We start from the raw sequence: 22,661 nt of genomic DNA on the forward strand, positions 1-22,661 counted from the left end.
CAGTAGAGTGTCTAAAACATAATTAGACACTCAATAGTAATTAGTTTCCTTTCCAAAATTTTTAGTACCAGTTATTTATAATTAGGATACCTTGAATAAAATTTCTCCAAGTCACATCCTGACAATTACATAAAATCACCAATGCTAGGGGATAAACCAATCTATTAAAGTCCTACCACCTTAACAAACTCTTTCTTGATTGGGTGCAAATTATATAATACTTTTTCCCCTTATCCAGTGCCCTCCTCATACATAATAGGCAGGAATTTTTCAACCCCAACTATTAAATTTTCTTCCATTTCGTGACACTGCTTACTTTAGAAACATTTTCCATTAAAAACATCTATAGGAGGCTTTCATGAATCCCTTTTCTCCCTTTAGAGCAATGAATTCTTGAGGAATACCAAGCTTATAGTAAGAGGGGAAAATAGGGAAACTATCCCATGTCATACTGATTGTAAAAATCCAGATTTGCTTTGAAATGAGAATGCTGCAGTTCTTATCCCATTCTTGGTTGCTAACCTGTTAACGACTCCAATTATTCCAAGTTTCACTGGTATAACCCTTCCCATTAATACATCCATGGCGTCAGTACCCGCATCCATGAGATCAAGTTTAGTGATTACAGCTAGGGTTCTGCGACCTGGCAAAGGCAAAAAAGAAAAGAAAACGACCCATTAAGAAAAGCTATTAAGTATTAATAAAGGAAAACCCTCATCTATAATCCTGCCTAACATTACCTCTTGTCATTACTTTGGTAATGCTTTTCTCACCTTTGCTTACACATACTTTTAAAAACTCATTTTAATCATCACGTACATTTAAAATAAGTTTTCACATACAATTTTTTATTAGGTCTTAGGGCTAACTTTTTAATAAGCATTTTAAAATTTGTTTAAATTTATTTTTTACTGGTGTACAGTTCTGAGTTTTGACAAATGCAAAGTTATGTCACTACCATGTCAAGACAAAACAGTTCCATTACCCTCCTCCCAATTTTCTTGTACTACCTAATCAAACTCATTTTCCATCCTAGCTTTGCCTTTTCCATAATGTCATATAAATGAAATCGTATGCATAACTTTTTGAATCTGGCTTCTTTCACTTGGCATAATGTATGTGAGAGTCATCCATGTTGCATATATTTCAATTATTCACTCCTTTTTATTGTTGAATAGTGTTTCATGGTATGGATGACGTACTATGGTTTGGTTATCCATTCCCCATTTGAGAAACATCTGAGTTGCTTCCAGTTTTAGGAGATTACAAATAAAGCTACTATAGATATTTGCATATACGTTTGCCTATGAATATAGGTTTTCATTTAACATGGGTAAAAACCTAGGAGTAGAATTGAGAAACTGTTTCCCAAAGTGGCTGTACCATTCCCATCAGCAGTGTGTGACTTCCAGCTGCTCTGCATAGTGTTCAATTTCACATATGGTATTTTTCAATTACAAGCATTTTTTTTCATTTTTCCAAATCTACAAAACCACCCTTTTTAATGATATCATATTCTATTATCTTAATTTACTTAATCATTCCTGCGTGCCCCATATTGATTTTACTTTTTGATACTATAAATAATATTTGATTATTTCCTTACAATATATTACGAAATTAAGATTATTAGATCAAAAGTATATTTATGGCTCAAAAGGTCTGTTTAAAATTGAATTAATGCATATAAAATGCTTAACAGTTTACTTTAAATAAAATTTAAATATTTTGATATACTTTATCTTTTTAATCTAACTAAAATGAACATTAATTACTCATATAGTAAAAAAATTCTTAAAAACTTGAAATAAAAAAATTAATGACCCTATTTATGGGAATTTTAATTAGCAGTCTTAGCAATCACATTTCCTACCAAATTTTTATTCGAAATTCTTCTTCAAAGCAGGAAAAAAGAAACATGACAGAGCCCACAGACCCCCCACAAATACTAAGATTTTTTTAAAAACTGGCTCCTGTATGCAGCAAAGCATACATTTATTAGCAGCAGTAACTACTCTCTTACAAGCTGGCACTGTCTATATTCTAAGAGATGTACACTGCAACATTAGCCAAGTATCATACACTGACCCACAGTATGAATCCTTGGGGTTATGAATCTTCATAAAAGGATTTTACCTTTATTTCTAAGAATTTCCTCTGCCTTGAGCATGTCTGAATGAGGTTTTCTACCTCTGTAGAAAGTATTAAATCTACTAAATGTACTAATCTACTAAAACATAATCTATAATGATTATATACTGAGTTAATTATTCAAAATCAAGAGTCAGCCATTCAAAAACCTAAATCATAACAAGAAACTCATATTGCAAAGCCATATTATTATTTTTAAATCATTAGGTAACCATTACAAATACAGACATTATGGTGAAGTATTTTTGCATAACCTACATAGCAATTTATCCATTAAAATTTTATTTTCCGTCAGAATTTCTACTTGAAACATAAGCAAAATAGGAAAGCATTATTTTTTAAATCTGTATTAGCAGCTAGAACTTCTATTAAAAATAAAAATTCCTTCCTTGAGGGTAGATTTACCATTGTTAACCAAGCATCTCATTAAATATTAACATCTGGACTTACCATCTGGATCTACCTCTCTCGAAATTTTAAGTGCCTCTGATGTTGCCATATCTGTATTAGCAGCAGTGACAGCGAGAATAATGGAATTTGGATTACTGATGAACCGAAGAATGAGCTCTCTGATTTGAAGCTCAATATCCTTGGGCTGATCGCCTACAGGCACCTGAACCAAACAGATGAGCAAGGATCCAGTAATAAAAATCAACACAGCTTTTCCCCCCATTTAATCCACAGATTATAGATATTGCTCCATTTACAAATAGTTAAAATGAAGAAATTATGTACTACAGTAGTATATATGAATTTGTAGCATGTGAAAGTCTAAAAATATAACTCTTGCAAATACCAACTTTACCATATTAAGGATTGGTCAATGTTAATTACCTAGAGACAAATTCATTCATTCATTCAACTAGCAAGTATTTATTGGCAGCCTACTGTATTCCAGACATTGTTATACATGACAGATTATATCACAGTTGTGAATTTAAAAAAGACCAAAATTCCTGTCTTTATAGAATTTGTATTTTAGTATGAAAAGCAGATAATAAATAAACAAAATATCTAGGTAGTGGTAGGGCTATAGAAAAAATAAAGAAAAACAGGAGGCTATAGAATAGAGAAGGCTGTACTTTTATTATTTTAAATTGGGTTGTGCTTTTAAATAGAGTATTCAGGGAAGACCTCACTCAGATTATGACATTTGAGAGAATGAACAGAAACTGAAGGAGATAAGGGAGATACATGCAGATATCTGGGGGAAGAACATCCCAGAAAAATGAATAATAAGTGCAGAAGGCTAGAGCAGGAGGAGTTTGGAGAAGAGTAATGGGGACAAATCAAGTAGATACTTTAGATCAGGGGTGTCCAAGCTTTTTTCAACGTTTTTCACCAAGGGCCATATGCGGTAAAATACACAAACAGCCGGGCCATTCACTCGAGGTGAAGTACGTATTGCTTCACCTGGGTTATTTAAGTAAACTAAATACATTTTTGGAATTTGCTGCGGGCCAATTAACAATGGATTGCGGGTCGCAGTTGGCCTGCGGGCCACAGTTTAGAGACCCCTGCTTTAGATCTTTTCAAGAAGTTAAGCTTTTACTCTGAGTGAAATGGGAAGCCACTGGAGAGATTTTGAGCCAAGGAATGACAATGTAATTTTCACTTTAGTAGCTTCACTCTAGCTGCTTGGTTAAGAATAGATTATGAGGAAGAATTGTTAGGAAGTTATCGCGATAATTCAGCTGAGATGATAGTGGCTAGATCAGGATGGTAGCCATGAATGTGTGAGACATGATAGAGTTCTGGACATATTTTAAAGTTAAGGAGAACCAAGAGGATTTGCTGACAAGAGGAAGTAGAGTGAAAGATAAGTGCCAAGGACGACTACAAACTTTCTGGCTAAGCAACTGGTAGAACAGAGTTACCATTTACTGAGATGGGAAGACTACAGAAGGATCAAGTCAGGTTGAGGGAATAGATAGGTCAGGAGTGTGGTATTACACACACCAAGTTTGAAGTGCCTATGAGACTTTAAAGTGTGTGTGCCAAGTAGACAGTTGGATATACAACTCTGGAGATAGATATAAAGTCTGGCGATACTTGAATACTGTCAGCATACAGACACCCATGTGTTTAAAGTCATAAGATTGGATGAAATCATCAAGGGGCTAACTAAGTACCCCCTTCACAAGACGTCCAAAAACTGAGCTCTGGGACACTCACTGTTTAGACACTGGGAAGATAAGGAACCATCAAAAGAGACTTTAAGGAGTGGCCAGTGAGATTGGAGATAAACCTGTAGAATATGGTATCCCAGAAGCCAAGTGAAAAAAAGTGTTTCAAGGAGGCTGGGCTCAACCATGTCAAACGCTGCTAACTGATCGACTTGATTGCAAAAAAAAAAAAAAAAAAAAAAAAAGCTGACTAAGTCATTCTCCTATGAAGTTAAGGAAAAACCGCATTTGTTCAAGTGAAAACAAACATGACCAAATCCACAATGAGTAACAAGTATTCTTTACCTTGGTCATTCCTGGCAAATCCACAAGTGTCAGATTGACAACGTTGGGTGAAAAAATCTTAAGATGAATTGGTTCGGGGCTTACTCCCTAAAAATAAGTTTTAAAATACCATATTAAAATCACATTGAAATTTCAATGAAATATAAAATACTGAAATAAACCTCATTTCACACAGATAGACATTAGGGGCTTTTAAATATAGTAAATTAAACCATGATCCCTAAAACATTTCAATAATCAAAACCTGGTGAAACAAAACACATGGAAAGTAAGGAAACCAGGCATACAGCAGGTTATAATCCTATCAAACCCTATACCATTAATATATACAATACATTTCCCTTGTATTATTTCACATGCTTTTCTCTTGATTCTAAGCAGGTACCATTTCTATGTTTAACAGACTTAGTATGATACAAAAGAATAATATAACACTATTCAAATTTATGAGGTTCTTGAGTTCAGGGAGTAACAAGTTATCCAAATCAATTTGGTTCCTGATCTTTGAATATCAAGTGCCAAGAGTATATATTAAGAGATTCCTCAGAAAATTTATCTGGATCTCCAAATCTCTAAATTTAAATAGAAAGAATATGGATAGTGAGAGATACCCATATTTTCTCTCCTCTAGACTCCTCCCTCTTCACCACTGGCCTCTACAAATTTTAGAGTTGAGTCAGCTCCATGTAAAAAGACACACATGTAGTCTTAACTTGTTCATAACTTGCCTTTTTACATGCTCTTCTTTATCCTTTAAAATGTCCTCTCATCTATTTATCCACTTTATATTACATCTTCCTTCACTAACCCACTGAAAATTCTAATTTCCAAGAGAGGTTTTTTTGCAAAATCCTTTACTCTGAATTATCTATATAATTACATTTGCATATTAAACTACTTGCCTATTTTTAAATTCTCTAATGTTCCAAAGTCGTTATATGTTGATATTCAGTATATCTACCTCAGTTGTATATTTCTTAGGCATTCCCTTATCATGTCCAATACAAAGATTTGTCCAAAAGCTTTTACAACTCCAATCTCATAGATATTTTACATCCTTCAAGGCTTTATGTTAGGCATATGAAATCATTTAAATATTTACACATGTAAAATTAACTTCTTTTATCATGTACTTCATTACAAACATGATTTAGGAAAGATATTTCATAGATTTGGGGGTAGGGAACTTCTCATCTTTTGGACACTGTGGATGAGAAAACCTGCTAGGTAAGTATATCATATCCCCACCATAAATTAAACATCTTGTATGTACATGAACTCAATCTTTCATGACATTCTAAAAACTTTTCTTTATGAATCACAAATCACATCCACTCTAAATTCTAATACTGTGTAAAATTACCACCAATTTCTGAGTTCAACAAATCCATGGGGATTGCAGGAGAGACGATTAAGACTGGTGTTATGATTAATAACATCCCCAAAGTCCAAATTATCCCTGATATAATTACAGGACTGAGGACAAGCTAATTTAGTTTCCTGCCACTTTTTCTTCCTCTTCTGTACAACACAATTGTTAGAAATTCAGGGAACTATGGCAGCAGTAGCAGTAACTCAAAGGTTACCAGAGTAACTCCTTACCAGAGTTCAATCACGAACAAAGCTTAATCAATCACTGAAAGAGACAAATATCCAGAATAGGCATAAATAATTAACATGCCTCCTGGAATGCTCTTTTTGTCAGGAAATAAGCTCTCCAGCACAGTATCTGGTAAGTTAAAGGGCTCAATTAATCTTTGTTGAATATTAGTACTAGACTGGGCCCCACCTGTGAGATTACTCATAAATGTGCCTCCGGATAATACAGGATGGAGGTGAAAACAAAAAGAGAGCAAAGAGAAAGGTAAGAGGAATAAAGGAGAGAGAGAAAACAAATATTTAATGGAGGCAGTTTGATACTGCCTGGGAGTGTGAATATTAATGGTATCTTAGACAGCTAATTTATCTTAAATTCTCACAATGTTAGAAAACAAGAAAATAATTCAGTTGTAAACATTACAGTTGACTCCTCAACAACACGGGTTTGAACCGCCTTGTTCCACCCACATGTGGATTTTTTTCAATTGACCATATATTCAAACCCATGTTTTTTTACGGGTCAACTCCTCAGTTGAGAATCCGTGTATGCAGAGGGCTAAGTGAAGTTATAAGAGGATTTTCCACTGTGCTGGTGGTCAGTCAGTGCCCCTATTAACTCCTGCTCAGGGGCCAACTGTACTTTTCGTAGTCACTGAAATAAAAATACTTAATTTCTCTCTTTGCATTCATAAGTAAAGTTAGCCTTTCAGTGGTAAGAAAGAGAGCTCTTCAAAATATATGTATCTCATAAGTTATTTAATGCTTCTTGAACTAGATTATAATCAATCCATGAGAAAAATTTATTGTAGTAGTATTAAATAGAAAAATTATATAATAAAGTGGTATGTATATCACAAGATCAAGAAAATACATCTAAATGAAATATCTGATTATATATGAGTTTGAAGAAACAAAAGGGACGTTAAGTTTTTATATACTTGTGAAAATACTCCATTAATTTCATAGACCAGGATTATGAATTTACAGTATTCACACAATACACACAGAAAACTGTCAATAGATTTACTGATGTTTATACTTTTCAGCTCTAAAAAGATGCTTACCTTATTATTTCCTGAAATCCTTTCTGTTTCATTTTCAATTTCTTGTCGAATTTCATCAAAATCCGTGTAAAGCTAAAAATTATTGAAACAAAAAAGCATGATATTCAAAATAATATCAAAAGTTCTTAAGTGGGGTGGTTGATAAATTTCAAGGATGTCTATGGATCTGCTTCAGAGAATTAGTAAACAAATTCTAATATATACATATATTTTCTGAGCCAAGGAGTCATAATTTATATGAGCTTTTGAAGGATGCCTAATCCCACAGCAGTTAAAAATCTCCATACAAAAATAGTCACAGGGATATAAAAAAGCATAGGGAATATAGTCAATAATACTGTAAACTATGTATGGTGCCAGGTGGGTACTAGACTGATCGTGGTGATCACTTCATAAGGTACATAAATGTCTAATCACTATATTGTATGCATGAAACTAACACAATATTGTACATCAACTATAACTATTTAAAAATAAATTTTTAAAAATTAAATAAAAAAGAACCTCCAAATTAGAGACAACAGGGCTCAACCTAAAGTGTTTTCCAAATAAACTACTGTGGTCAGAAATGTTACTAAGATAAGCTTTATTTCACAAGGATCAGTTGCTTTGAGATAACATGCCACATTGCCAATGATAAGAAACTAAATTATCAGCTACTTGTACAAAAATTGATCTCAGCATGTTATTTCTTCAAATGTCCTTGTGTCGTTACCTTATTTTTGGTGTGAAGAAATTTTCCCCATTCTTCTGCTTCAACCCCTGGAAAAAGAAAAGCTCCATTTATTGGAAACTATGGCAATTACTTTTTATCTTTAGTTAGGGATTTAAAAAGGCAACACAGTATTATTTGTTCCAATATTGCCACTAACTACAAGTTAACAAGTATTTTAAGACCTGCTAAATTATACTTTCACATTTTAAAAATTGTATCATGTATCTCAAAAACATAACTAATTTCAGATAGAGTTGCTCACGGGTCTTCCCACCATTTGAAATGTAGATTTTATGAATAAAATTGTTCACTTCTCTTCATATTTTATGTCTGATTATAGTTAAAGCATATTCTTTACTTTTAAATATCTTACACATAAAAGCAGTTTAACTGATGAAAGTACTCAATTAAGCTAATGGCTTAAAAGAAAAATTAAGAATCTTAACTGAGTAATGCAAAAAGCATATATAATACATTTACACACATAACTCAAGACAAAAATTAGCCATATGTGAATGAAAGAGCTAATTTTTCAATCCATTTTGTTTTTTTAAAATTTGGTTTCCTGTTGGTTACCTATAAAGTCACAATTTATTGGTCCTTTAAAGAGCTCTCTCAGAAGTATAAAGCTATTCTGTAATTTATATGTACTGTTAAGGTGATTTTTTTCCCCAGAGCAAACACTAAGTTGTCCCTTAGGATTGAAGACAGGAAAAGAAATTAAATAGGGGGCAGTGGGGAAACCCTAGCATATGCACAGTATGGAGTCACTACTCTCCACTAGTTTCCAGTAGCCTGTTCCTCCCACACTTGCTGTAAAAAAGAACAATATATTCACTGTAGGCAGTTTCAAGTGGTCTAAAACTTAGAGAGTAGGTGTTGTTCTTTTTCACAGAGAAGCTAGAACTAACTTGTATACAAGTAAACTAACTTTACCTCCCCCAAGCTATTCTGCTTTTGCCAAATTCAGAGTTTTAAATGTCTTAACAACTGATTTCATGAATAATGCCACCTGAAATAGAAATAAAAATGACTATAAGATATTCAAATAAATGTTTATTGAGGAAAAACTAGATAATTTATTTGGTGGAATAAAGGTAAAACTGGATCCTTTTTGCAAGTAAAATGCTCACCTACTTGAAGCTTAGTACCTTCTTCCAAGAAGTCTCATTGGAGGACTGGAGTAATCTAGGCGAACAGAACTCACAGAAGCAGGTACTATATACCGAAGGGTTGTTTTGAATTTACCTTATATTAAAGATGCCTGGCTTTACAAGCATGTTTTTAAAAATAAAAATAAATTACATTCACCACCAAAAAAAGCCTGCATTCTAATGAAATGCCAAAAAGTAATAAGAACCACTAAAACCTGCAACAATAAATGTGGATATGCAAATAATAAAGGAAGAAAAAAATGCACACAGCCTGTAAAGAGTATAGAAGCACACATGCAGGCACAATAGAAAAAGGGCCCAAAACAAACGGATAAAGGAAACCTTTAGAAAGGTGTCTTGAGTTTTTCCATGTAGCAGGGTCTGTAGTTAAAGAGAAACAGCACAGAATGATAAGTTTAGTGCTTATCCCTAATATATTAAACCTTTTTTAAAAATGTGCAGAAACCTGGACACATTTTAAATGCACGCAGGATTCAATTATTCAAAATTTACAACTATATAATTTCCATTACAATTAATTCTAATTAGAGGGATGTATATAATATTTTAAGTGATATAAATGAAGCATGTTGTATGCCATAATTTATTTTTATTTTCCATTACCACTAATTATGTCACCTCTGGTTTCTAATTCTAATACAAAATGAATTAAAATTAATTTACTATTCAAAAATTTGCCTGAGATATTTGATAACTGACTATGGAAAAAAGATAAATTGCCTGGTCAAAAAGAAAAATCTACAAAAACATACCAAACACATCTTTCAAAACCTTAAGAGTAAATAAATATACACAAATATTTACCCGAATCACTAAGATTGAGCTTTATAAGGGATTATGTTCCTGGAAATACATACTGAATTTAACAGAACAGCAGAGAAACAATTTTAGTCTTTGATCGGCATGCTACTTTTGGATTTTGTCTAAAAGGAAATCTGAGGAAAGCATAATTTATTTCTTACAAATATATGAAACATAATCATGGAGTTCAAAGTTCAAATTACTCTACAACTTTAGAAAGTTTAGAACATCCCACTCTAAAACTGTTTGATTTTTATTAAGATTTTATCAGAAATTACATTGGCAGAGTGGGGGACAAGCTGAAAAATACTGTAAATCTATATACTGACACCTCAATTATCTTGTGTATTTGGCAGAATGAAGGATCTCACACTAAGTAAATTTTCTTGACAATTAAATTATACATATTAAATATTAAAATATTTTGTTTGAGCTAGTTTTGATGTCACTATATCTCAAATGGATTATATTGTTCCATGTCATCCCAGAATACACTCATCTTAAATTAACCTATTATTTGTAACTTAGGTCTTTGTTATATAACAAAACCCTCTGAGGCTGTAAATCCCTGCATAAAATGGTTAGAGACTGATTTTTTTTTCTTTTTTTGAAGTTCTTCTATTTGATTACATTTTCCTCCCTTTCTCCTCTGGTTGTCAGGCTGTCAGGTAGTTCATACTCGACTGGCTAACTAAATGTTTATCTATTTCATTGTTTCTAATTTCTTCTAGGTAGATCTGTTTATCCTGAGGATAAAGAGACTCTGCGGAGAAACTAAGAAACTATCTTAGTTATTAATAAGACACATGAAATTTAGTACTCAAAATTTATGAAACTATTTGGTGCTCTGGGTAGCAGAGTTGTTTTAAGGTGTTTTTTTTAATGTAAAAAATAAGCACTAAGCTTGGAAAATATATATATATGTATATATATATAATATATATAGGTAAAGATATGCAGATTTACTGACCAACCACCAAGAGACATCAAGGAAACAGTGGACATAGAAGCAAAGAGCAAGAAACTGACACTTCTATAGCTGAAATGTTCATCCTTTTTTAAAGACACTACCCACATCTGCAAAGAGGTTCTGAGAGACAAGATATCATGAAAAAAATGAAAAGTTAAAAGAAAGACACCTAATGCCATAGTTTCTTAAAGTCTTAGTTTAAGATATTTAGTAAATTTGATGAAATAAGTTAGAGGGAATAAAATTTTAAAAGTGTTATTCTGTATCTTTGAAGCTGGACTATAAATTAGTGCAAAATGATTAAATTCAAGGTCCAGAATTTCAATGATAAAGCAATGTTACAGAAATGCAAAGTAATGAATAATATACCAAGAAGCTACCTAGTATAATTAAAAGGCTTCTATGTATTCTCCGGCAGTCTATCCCCCAAAATCACTTGTTAACATCTACAACTTCATTAACTTGCTTCAGTGATTAACTTTCTACTATCATTGTAGATGCTCACAACAGGTCTTTATTCCCCTAAAATAAACGAAAAAAAATCAAGCCACCACCACCAATGCTCCTATAAGTGAAAGAAAAAAATTAGATACAGAAATTGAAGCAACTTCAATTTCATCAATACTATCATCTTATCTTAGATCAGAATACAAGAAGTAGAATGAAACTGTATTGAAAACAGATCTCTTCAGATGAGAAACATGGTACTGTGCTGCAAACATCAATAATTAGAACTATTTTATAGACTTTTATAAATAAGAAAAAATATGAACCAAACATTGAACTAAAAAAGGCAGATTACTTTCATCCAACATTTCAAACGTCACTCATATAAAAGATTAATATTGGAATCATATTTAATAAGCAAGTTCGAATCTAATGATGGACAAAGCATGATGGTGCATATTGTTTTATCTAAATAATCCACATTTACTACTTGGGGGGGGCGTATCTTAAAAATCAAAATAGTATGTCCTATATAGGTAAGCCTTAGCAAGAGAAGGAAAGTAAAAAAATAATAAAAATATCAAAATTCTTTCTAAAAATAATACTCATCTTAGATTGAAGGGCAAAAGATTCAAACTTAGCAGATACAATGTTAAGAGCAGAAAAGGGAAGGTGAGATAACATTGCTATGCTGAAAAGCAAAGTCACTTTAATCTTATTTAAAATAAAAACTTTAAACTAGAAGCTAAATTATTTAAATTCTAAGTCAAAGTAAAAAAGCAAAAACATTGTTTTAAACATTAGGAAAAAAGTTTAAAACACTCCAAAAGACACAAAAACATTTTCTTTAAAATAACTGATTCCTGTTTGCTGAGTATCTCACTAAATCCTCTATTTAGTAGCATTAACAATAGTTTACTAAGCTACTTACCAAAAAAGTACTATCCTAAACAAGTTTACTCATGGTCTTCAAAACAACAAAAATTACTCTTTTTTTCTTTTTTTTACATAAGAACAGATGAATACCACTTCTCTTCACAGGAATGCTGAGTTTGCTATAGCCACTAATTTCTATCTAATCAATTCATGTCTTTTTTAATATTCAACCAAAAATAATAATTCTTATTCCGATTCTAAAGTTTACCATTTTCTTCTCCTGTTGTTTTTCTTTGATCTTCAGGTGAAACGTGGACTAGCTGCAGAATGAGAGGTCTCCGGGTGACAATACCAGTGCCCCTGGGAAGGAGGTCCCTCCCCACTAGGCTTTCTAGCACTGAGCTCTTTCCACTGCTCTGAAAACAGAATATACAAGAGCAGAATTAGTTTTGTTTTGTTTTTTAAGATTTTATTGGGGAAGGGGAACAGGATTTTATTGGGGAACAGTGTGTACTTCCAGGACTTTTTTCCAAGTTAAGTTGTTGTCCTTTCAATCTTAATTGTGGAGGGTACCGTTCAGCTTCAAGTTTTTGTCCTTTCACTCTTAGTTGTGGAGGGGGCAGCTCAGCTCCAGGTCCAGTTGCCGTTGCTAGTTGCAGGGGGCACAGCCCACCATCCCTTGTGGGAGTCAAACCGGCAACCTTGTGGTTGAGAGGACGCGATCCAACCAACTGAGCCATCCAGGAGCTCAACGGCAGCTCAGCTCAAGGTGCCGTGTTCAATCTTAGTTTCAGGGGGCGCTGCCCACCATCGGCTCGAGTAATCGAACTGGCAACCTTGTGGTTGAGAGCCCACTGGCCCATGTGGGAATCAAACCAGCAGCCTTTGGAGTTAGGAACATGGAGCTCTAACGGCCTGAGCCACCGGGCCGGCCCCCAAAATTAGTTTTTTAACATATTTTTTTTTTTTTTACACCTCAGTAAGACTATACTAACAAGGCAGCATACATGAAATCATTTTAAAGAAAAAATGATTGCAAGTTTTTAAAATGAAAGTTGTTATATTTTCTATTACATGATCTTTATTTCTCTAAAGTTTTTAAAAAAATACAAAGAGAGACGTCCCGCTCCCCCATAATTTTCCTACCTTTTTTGATACTCTCCCAACTAGGTTTTAAAAACCTATATAATATTGGTATATATATAAAATTATGCCAATCATAAGTATATATTTTACTTTAAATGTGGTAGTACTATGTGCATTTTCCACTGACCTTTTATTTTATTTAATGTAACAATCAGGGATATCATTCTGTAACAATATATTAATTGCTGTGTTTAACAATTAAATAGTACTCTGTGTATAAAAGCAAACCCCAATCGATGGACATGTAAATCGTTTTTGCTACTATTAACAATGCTTCAATGTACATGCTTTGTACATACTATATAACCTTACTCCTATTAAACTCATTAGTTTATTAAATGAAATTGCTGTGATTAAAGATCATACTGATTTTAAGGAATCACAGTACTGCCAGGCTACACACAGAATGGCAGGCACCAAGCTGTACTTCCGATTCTATTTGATGCATTCCCATCAGCACTGGGCATTACCACTTTTTGAATCTTTGCTACTTTGATAGATGAACACTGACACCTCATTAAAATTTGTGGTCCTTTATTTTTCAAGTGAAGCATCATTTTGTTTATAGGCTTTTTGTATTTCTCCTTCAGTGATTTACTTGTTCAAATGCTGGCATTTTATGTTTCTTAGTAGTTTTATAAAGCTCTTTATCCATGTAAGTATTTCATTTTTTGTTGTTTTCAATATCTCTCCAACTTTTTAAATTTTCAAAGCCACAAGTTTTACTTATTAAAATGAATACCCATATACAGTAACAAAGATGCACTAATTACTAACATTTTGACACATTTTTTTCTCCTTTTGACACGTTTTGTCTCTTCTTACACACACATACATTTTCTATTACTGGCCCATTTGAGAGTAAGATATATATCATGAAACTTCACCCCTAAATATTGAGGCATATCTCTGAAAATATTCTATATAACCACAATTCAATGATCATACTCAGAAAATTTAACATAGATACAATACAGCAAGTCCTCAAATAACGTCATTTCCTTCAACATCATTTTGTTCAATGTTGTTTCGTTATAACATTGATAACATAGGAACTTAACTCTTGTTTATATCAATTAGCCTAAGGTAAAATGTCATTTCACTTGAAGTTGCAGAGCCTATCAATCTATTAATGATGTTAAGTGAGCACTTAACTGTACTAGTAGTAGATAATCAAATAATATATACAACCCTAGTCTCTGTTATACATTTTAAATACTTATAAATTTGCCGCTTTTCTTAACTTCATAATTAATATATTTTTCTGTACAGAATATTTTTTGTGCTATATATTTTCTTAGCAGTCAAACCTAGTACATCTTTTAATTTCATATTTTATACAAATGCAAAATCCTAAACTCATCTATTTTATCAGAAAGAGTCTACAGGAAGCAAGCGGTCCATTCAAGTTAGGTTTATTTAGGGAGTGTTTACTTACAAAGGGTCTATTTACAAAGCTATGGATGAGGCTTAGGAGAATCACAAGGGACATGCAATAACCTAGGCTGGTTAACAACAGAGAAGCTCTTATCACCCACAGTCCCGTAAGGAAGGACTAGGACTTTCAGAAGAGGAACAGCCAGACCACAGCACCTACATACCCAGACTGAGCCAGGGGAATAAATACCCAAACTTTAGTCTCCTCCTTTCCCCATTTCTTCCAAGGTCTCCCCATTTCCAAACCCAATCAGAAGCCAGAGGACATAAGGGCCCATTCATGTCATCCAGAAAAGTCCCATATTATAGAGAATAGGATATGGAGGGTCATATTGAAGATTCTGTGGCATATCTGGTGTTGCTAAGTTTTGATATCAAGGTTTATCCCTCTCGTTAAGTAAAATTGGGTGCTTTCCAACATTTCTTTTCTGTACTCAAATAATTTAAACAACATGGAAATTTCTTGTTCTTTATACTAGGGTGCCAAAAAATATATACACATTTTAAGAGATATTATCTATGCTCAAGCAGTAGTTCACCATAATCAGAGTGTCTGGGCGTTGATGGTAACCACTTTGAGCACCTCTTGTAATTGCAGAAGTCAAACGTGACTTGTATTCATCTTTTGTTATCAGTATATATTGAGTATTACAATTAATAGTTTTTCCTTTCTTAAAATGTGTGTACATTTTTTTGGCACCCTCTGTATGTTTGATAAAACCTGTCCATAAAAATCATCTAATTCTCCTATATTTTCAAATTATAGATGTAACTACTTACAATATTCTTAGAAGTGGTTCGCTTTTCTTATTTCTAGTATTTTGTCTTTGTGTTTTTTTCTGACCAGATTTTCCACTTGACCATTAAATTGATTTTATTGGTCGAACCTATATTTTATTGATTTCATTTTGTAATTTTTGTTTATACTGTTAATTTCTTCTTCCTGTTTTTATTCCTTTGTTTGTTTCTGGATAAGAGGTGTTATTTATCTGTTCTCCTTTTGAAAATCTCCTGGAATTAAATATTGAGCTTATTTTTCTCTACCTTGACAACCAACACTTGCCCTGCCCACCCTATACACACATATATATCCTCCAATCTAAGTTGTCTCTATCTTCTTTCTTTGATGCTGAGAATGGTGGTTTTCAAGAACAGTTTGTGACAGAATTAGAATAACACATGATTACTCATTTGCTTTTTATTTCACATTACACGCAGTCATCACACACAATGCCATCTCTATCACAATTCCTCTACCTACTGGCAAACTTAACACGTTGCGTACGGCGGGGTTTAAATCCCTCGTGAAGATTCTCGTGATCCTACGCAACGTGTTAAATCATTCTGATGTTTAAACCACTTTGGATCCAAACGATAAAATGCTACACACCTAAGAGTTCCTAGGGAAGAATGTTTTCTTAGTTAATAAAACTACCGTGTTTCCCCAAAAATAAGACCTAGCCGGACAATCAGCTCTAATGCATCTTTTGGAGCAAAAATTAAGACCCAGTATTATATTATATTATATTATATTATATTATATTATATTTATTATATTATATTATATTATTCTAGATCCGGTCTTATATTATATTAAGACCCGGTCTTATTTTACTATAAGACCGGGTATGATATCATATGCTATGATGTGATAATACAATACATATAATAATATAATATAATATAATATAATATAATATAATATAATATAATATAATATAATATAATAAATATAATATAATATAATATAATATAATATAATATAATATAATATAATATAATATAATATAATATAACAATACTGGGTTTTATATTAATTTTTGCTTCAAAAGAGGCATTAGAGCTGATGGTCCGGCTACGTCTTATTTTCAGGGAAACAGGGTAGCAACACTGAGCCAAAGTCTCAGGTTCATGTTATCTGCACTGGGATTCTTACCCTGGGTGGTGGTTTGGATTACAGGCCTAGAGCGCTTTCCCTTCCAATTCTCAATTTAACAAATAGTGATTAAATTTCTCAAGTTGACTCACAGAAGTTATTTAAGTCTTATCTCCTCCACCTGCAAAGTACACCATAGTCAAAAGTATCAACCTTTCTCTCTCCATTTTCTGTTCTTTCCACACAGACGATGTCAGCTAGAGAAAGAGGAAAGTAATTTATTTAGCTAAATCATAAAATCTGTGAATGATCAATAGTTGTAAACATGATTCCCTCTCCTCAACTCCTCCAACTCTCTAGGCCTCAAATAAGTATTGGGCAATTTAAGACATCAAATTTTAAAACATTTAGGGGTCAGCAAAGGTTGCTCGGGAGTTGATACTTTGGAGCAAGAATGCCACCGAGCTCAACATGCTACTAGATGGTGCTATGCCTTTAGACTCAGTTTCCCTTCCCTGCTTTTACCAGTTTCATGCATTTTAAAATCAAAGACTCACTAATATACTTTTCAAATTAGGCTCTATGAACCATCTACATCAGAATCACCTGTTGTGCCTGGCCCACCCGAGACTTAGAAAATCAAAATCTCTGGGGATGGAGTCCAGGAAACTTATTTTCAAAGTGATTCTTATATACACTAAGTTTGAGAATCACTGTTCTAAAAAGTTCAACAAATGGAACCTGCAGCCATTTAAGGTATAGGTAATGTGTAAGATACAGACTACACCTGTATTATGAAGACATTATCACTGCCACTGAGTTTACCAGTTAGAAATAAGTACAGAATACTTTTTATGTCTGTAACTCATTCACTGTACACTACTCATTAAATATGATTGTGAGGTGTGTGCTCTATGTATTTTACACAACATTAAATGGCACAGATGACAAAGTACTTGCATTCAAATCAAGTAAAAGAGGTTTTTCCAACACATAAAGGAAAATATGGAAAAAAGATACTGTTTCTATTCTTATCTATTTCTTCTGTACCTGAATAATAAAGGGTTGAATTTCAGCTAACAAAGACCTAAATGAAGATAACTTTCATTAAAACAAATCTAAAAATTGAGTAATTTTCCTTCTGAGTAATTTCAAACATCAACATGCAAACGTAGCATGAAACTGTCCCTACTAGGGTGGTTTTTGCTAGTACATATCAATGGCTACCCCGCTCCTCCCAATTTCACCCAACAGGTTTACTTACTGAAATAAACTATTCTGTGTAAAAAGTGCTCCTAGACTTTAAAACTATGTTGACACACATACACAATATTATTTTACTGTTTCAAGCTTAAAAAGTATTGACAATCTCTTAAAAATAGGAGGCATACTAGATGGTGAAAAACTATGGTGAATGTTTAAATTGAAAAAATGAATTGCAGAGGATGACGTCATCAAAACGGCAGCGTGAGGTGAGCCTCTGTAAATCTCCCCTGGAATTTACAACAAATGGAACTATAACTCCACAAAGGACTCCCTGCACAGCAGACAGACAAGACGAAGAGTCTCACTACTGAATTCACCTAAAGGTGGGCAAATCGTGTGAGCTGGGGAGGAGGGAAGGGAGAAGCGCAGAGAAGGAGCTGCGCTGGAGCAGAACACAGACCTAGCTCAGTGTTCTGAGCTCGGTGCATCCCAGAACTGCCCTGGCTGTGGTAGAGGGAAGAACTCGGACTGCTAGGGCTCCGCTTATGGCCCACAGGGCTGAGGGGACAGAATATAACACAGCTGAACCCAACACTCACGGCAGAGACTTCGGAGCAAAAACTGAGGGAAGAGGGCTGAAAACGGCTGTTTAAGCCCTCATTGATGCAGAGAAGGCAGACTTAGGCAGTGAGACTAGCCGCCCCCTCCCTACACTCCCAGAGCGCGCCCTGCCCCCGTGTGCCCAGTGCTAGAAGCGGAACAGTAGCAGCGCCAGATCAAAAGAACAGAATATTTGCAGCTCTGAGAACTGTGGTCCGCAGACACAGATACGCAGCCCAACTAGTTCCGGCAAAGGGGAGAGAGCTGTGGAAGCAGGACCGGCAGTGGTGGTGGTCACTGCCATTGCTCTGGGCCACCTCTACAACCCATCCCGCCCCTGTCCCCACCTATGTGGGCGGATCCCTGGAGGAGCAAACAGAACTGCTGAAACACACGGGCTCTGAATATGATTCAGGAAGAGCTTTGGGCTTTGGAACTTCAAAAGCTCTCCGCATACCCACAGGGACGCAGCACCCTATGACCCAGGTGAACTGTTAACAGAGGAGAAACCCGCCTTCCAGGGAATCCCCCCATTGTGTGAGAAGCTGGAACAGTGCAGAGAAAACATAACACTACAGAGTGAGAGAGAAAAAAAGGCTGTAGTTGGAGAGAAAATAAAACATTCTACCAACACGTACTGGAAAACAAAAGAAAGACCTCTTCCTATCAACCTGTTGCAGAACCCACTCCTGTAGATGTCTAGGAAGAGAAATAAATCGTTAATTGTCATGAATAACCAAGGCAACAATACAGCTCAGAAAGAAACTGAAAAGTCTCCAGAAAATGAACTTAAAGATATGGAAATATGTGACTTAAATGACAGAAAATTCAAGATTGCAGTTCTGAAAAAAACTCAACAAGATGCAAGAAAACACAGAAATGCAGTTTAATGAACTCAGAAACACAATCAAAGAACAGCACAAACATTTTACCAAAGAGATTGAAATTTTAAAAAAGAACCAAATGGAATTTCTGGAGATTAAGAACTCAGTAGAAGAAATGAAGAATTAAATAGCCAGCTTAGGTAGTAGAGTTGTCCAGATGGAGGAAGGATCAGTGACATCGAAGATAGAAACCTGGAAATGACACAGATGGAAGAAGAAAGAGACTTGAGACTTAAAAGAAATGAAAGAACTCTACAAGAACTTTCTGACTCCATCAGAAAGAGCAATATAAGAATAATGGGCATACCAGAAGGAGAAGAAAGAGAGAAGGGAACAGAGAGTATATTCAAACAAATAGTCGATGAGAACTTCCCAAACTTGTGGAAAGAACTGGATCCTCGAATCCAAGAAGCAAATAGAACACCTAATTACCTCAATCCCAACAGGCCTTCTCCAAGGCACATTGTATTGAAGCTGTCAAAAATCAACGACAAAGAAAGAATCCTCAAGGCAGCCAGGGAAAAGAAGACAGTAACCTACAAAGGAAAGCCCATTAGATTATCATCAGATTTTTCAGCAGAAACTCTACAAGCCAGGAGGGAGTGGAACCAAATATTCAAACTATGAATTATAAGCCAAGAATAATATACCCAGCAAAGATATCCTTTAGCTATGAAGCTGGAATAAAGACCTTTCCAGACACAGAAGTAGAAGGAATTTTCTAATACATGACCTGCACTACAAGAAATACTAAAGGAGGCTATTTGACCACCATCAACAGGTAAAATTTGTGGCAACCAAAACATAAAAAGGGGGAGAGTAAAGGCCTGAATGGGAAAATGGGAATGGAGAATGTAAGCATGCTGAAGAAAATGGAATACTCTAAATATCAAACTTTCTTTTACATAAACCTAAGGGTAACCATTCAAAAAAAATCCAGAACTGAAATATATAGTGCAATAAAAGAACAAGCAGAGGGAAAAATCATAGAATACCACCACACAGAAAAAATAGACAACAAAAAGGCAAAGAAACAACAGAGACACAGACTTACCAGAAAACTAAAGACAGAATGGTAGGAAATCCTCACATATCAATAATCACCCTAAATGTAAATGGACTGAACTCACCAATAAAAAGGTACAGAGTAGGAGATTGGATCAAAAAACTAAATCCAACCATATGCTATCTCCAAGAGACACATCTCAGCTACCAAGACAAGCATAGACTCAAAATGAAAGGGTGGAAATTGACACTCCAAGCAAATGGTATCCAGAGAAAATCAGGTGTAGCCATACTGATATCAGATGAAACAGACTTCAGGGTGAAAAAGATAACAAGAGACAAAGATGGACATTTCATAATGGTAAAGGGGACTATACAACAAGAAGACATAACAGTCATCAATATTTATGCCCCCAATCAGGGAGCACCAAAATATACCAAGCAACTACTAACAGAACTAAAGGGAGAAATTGACCAAAACACAATTATACTAGGGGACTTAAATACATCATTGACAGCTATGGATAGATCATCCAAACAGAAAATAAGTAACGAAATAGCAGTCCTAAATGACACATTAGATGAAATGGACATAATTGACATATATAGAGCACTTCATCCTAAAACATCAGACTATATACATTCTTTTCTAGTGTACATGGAACATTCTCAAGGATAGACCATATATTGGGACATAAAATCAGCCTCAGGAAATTTAAGAAGATTGAAATCATACCAAGCATATTCTCTATCACAAGGCTTTGAAATTGGGTATGAACTACAAAAAGAAAGCAGGAAAAATGACAAATACAAGGAGATTAAACAACATAATCTTAAAGAACGACCAGGTCAAAGAAGAAATTAGAGGAGAGATCAAAAGATACATAGAAACAGTTGAGAATGAAAATACATCCTACCAAAATTTTTGGCATGCAGCGAAAGCAGTTCTAAGAGGGAAATTTATATCGTTACAGGCCTATCTCAAGAAACAACAAAAATCCCAAATAAATAACCTCACATTACACCTTAAAGAACTAGAAAAAGAAGAACAAATGAAACCCAAGGTCAGCAGAAGAAGGGAAATAATAAAAATCAGAGCAGAACTAAATGAAATAGAGAACAAAAAGACAACAGAAAAAATTAATGTGACAAAGAGCTGGTTCTTTGAAAAGATTATCACAATTGACAAATCCTTGGCTAGACTCACTAAGATAAAAAGAGAAAACACTAATAGAATCAGAAATGAAAAAGGGAAAGTTATAACGGATGCCACAGAAATACAAAGGATCATCCAAGAATACTATGAAGGACTATATGCCACCAAATTCAATAACCTAGAAGAAATGGACAAGTTCTTAGAAACATATAGCCTTCCTAGGCTGAACCATGAAGAACTGGAAAATCTAAACAGACCGATCACCAGTAACGAAATTGAATCAGTTATCCAAAACCTTCCCAAAAGCAAAAGTCCAGGACCAGATGGCTTCACTAGTGAATTCTACCAAACCTTCAAAGAGGATCTAATACCAATCCTGCTCAAACTCTTCCAAAACATTGAAGAAGAGACAGTACTCCCTAACTCATTTTATGAGGCCAACATTACCCTGATACCAAAACCTGGTAAGAATAACACACACAAAAAAAATTACAGACCAATATCTCTGATGAATACAGCTGCAAAAATCCTAAACAAAATTCTAGCAAATCGAATGCAACAAAGCATTAAAAAGATTATTCATCACGACCAAGTGGAGTTCATCCCAGGGGCACAAGGATGGTTCAACATATACAAATCCATCAACGTGATACATCACATAAACAAAATAAAGGACAAAAATCATACAATTGTATCAACTGATGCAGAAAAAGCATCAAGATGCAACATCCATTTATGATTAAAACACTTAATAAAATAGGTATAGACAGAAAATACCTTAACATAATAAAGGTGATATATGACAAACCCTCAGCTAATATCATAATTAACAGTGAAAGACTGAAGCCCTTTGCTCTACGTTCAGGAACATGACAGGGCTGTCCCCTATCACCTCTGCTTTTGGAAGTCCTTGCCAGAGCAATCAGGCAAGAGAAATAAAAGGCATCCAGATTGGGAATGTAGAAGTTAAACTGTCACTCTTTGCAGATGACATGATGCTATATATAGAAAATCCTAAGGACTAGACCAAAAAGCTATTAGAAACAATAAACGAACACAGTAAGGTTGCCGGCTACAAAATC

General features: G+C 34.3%; 1 protein-coding gene across 8 annotated transcripts in view; it reads right to left on the bottom strand.

Moving 5' to 3' along the window:
• DNM1L (dynamin 1 like) overlaps window positions 1–22,661 on the bottom strand; it is a 41,319-nt gene that overhangs the window by 14,204 nt on the left and 4,454 nt on the right. For 4 of the 8 annotated variants that reach the window (XM_019736626.2, XM_019736597.2, XM_019736587.2 and 1 more), the window contains exons 2-8: window positions 12,538–12,685; window positions 9,497–9,535; window positions 8,001–8,047; window positions 7,286–7,357; window positions 4,623–4,709; window positions 2,602–2,764; window positions 523–643 (exon numbers count right to left, since the gene is read on the bottom strand). In XM_019736626.2, coding sequence (XP_019592185.1) covers window positions 523–643; window positions 2,602–2,764; window positions 4,623–4,709; window positions 7,286–7,357; window positions 8,001–8,047; window positions 9,497–9,535; window positions 12,538–12,685 — 677 coding nt within the window. The remainder of the gene's footprint in view (window positions 1–522; window positions 644–2,601; window positions 2,765–4,622; window positions 4,710–7,285; window positions 7,358–8,000; window positions 8,048–9,496; window positions 9,536–12,537; window positions 12,686–22,661) is intronic. The other 4 variants (XM_019736645.2, XM_019736638.2, XM_019736612.2 and 1 more) reach the window with 1 other exon arrangement.

Source organism: Rhinolophus sinicus, linkage group LG02, assembly GCF_036562045.2.
Source record: "Rhinolophus sinicus isolate RSC01 linkage group LG02, ASM3656204v1, whole genome shotgun sequence".
NCBI classification, from domain to species: domain Eukaryota; kingdom Metazoa; phylum Chordata; class Mammalia; order Chiroptera; family Rhinolophidae; genus Rhinolophus; species Rhinolophus sinicus.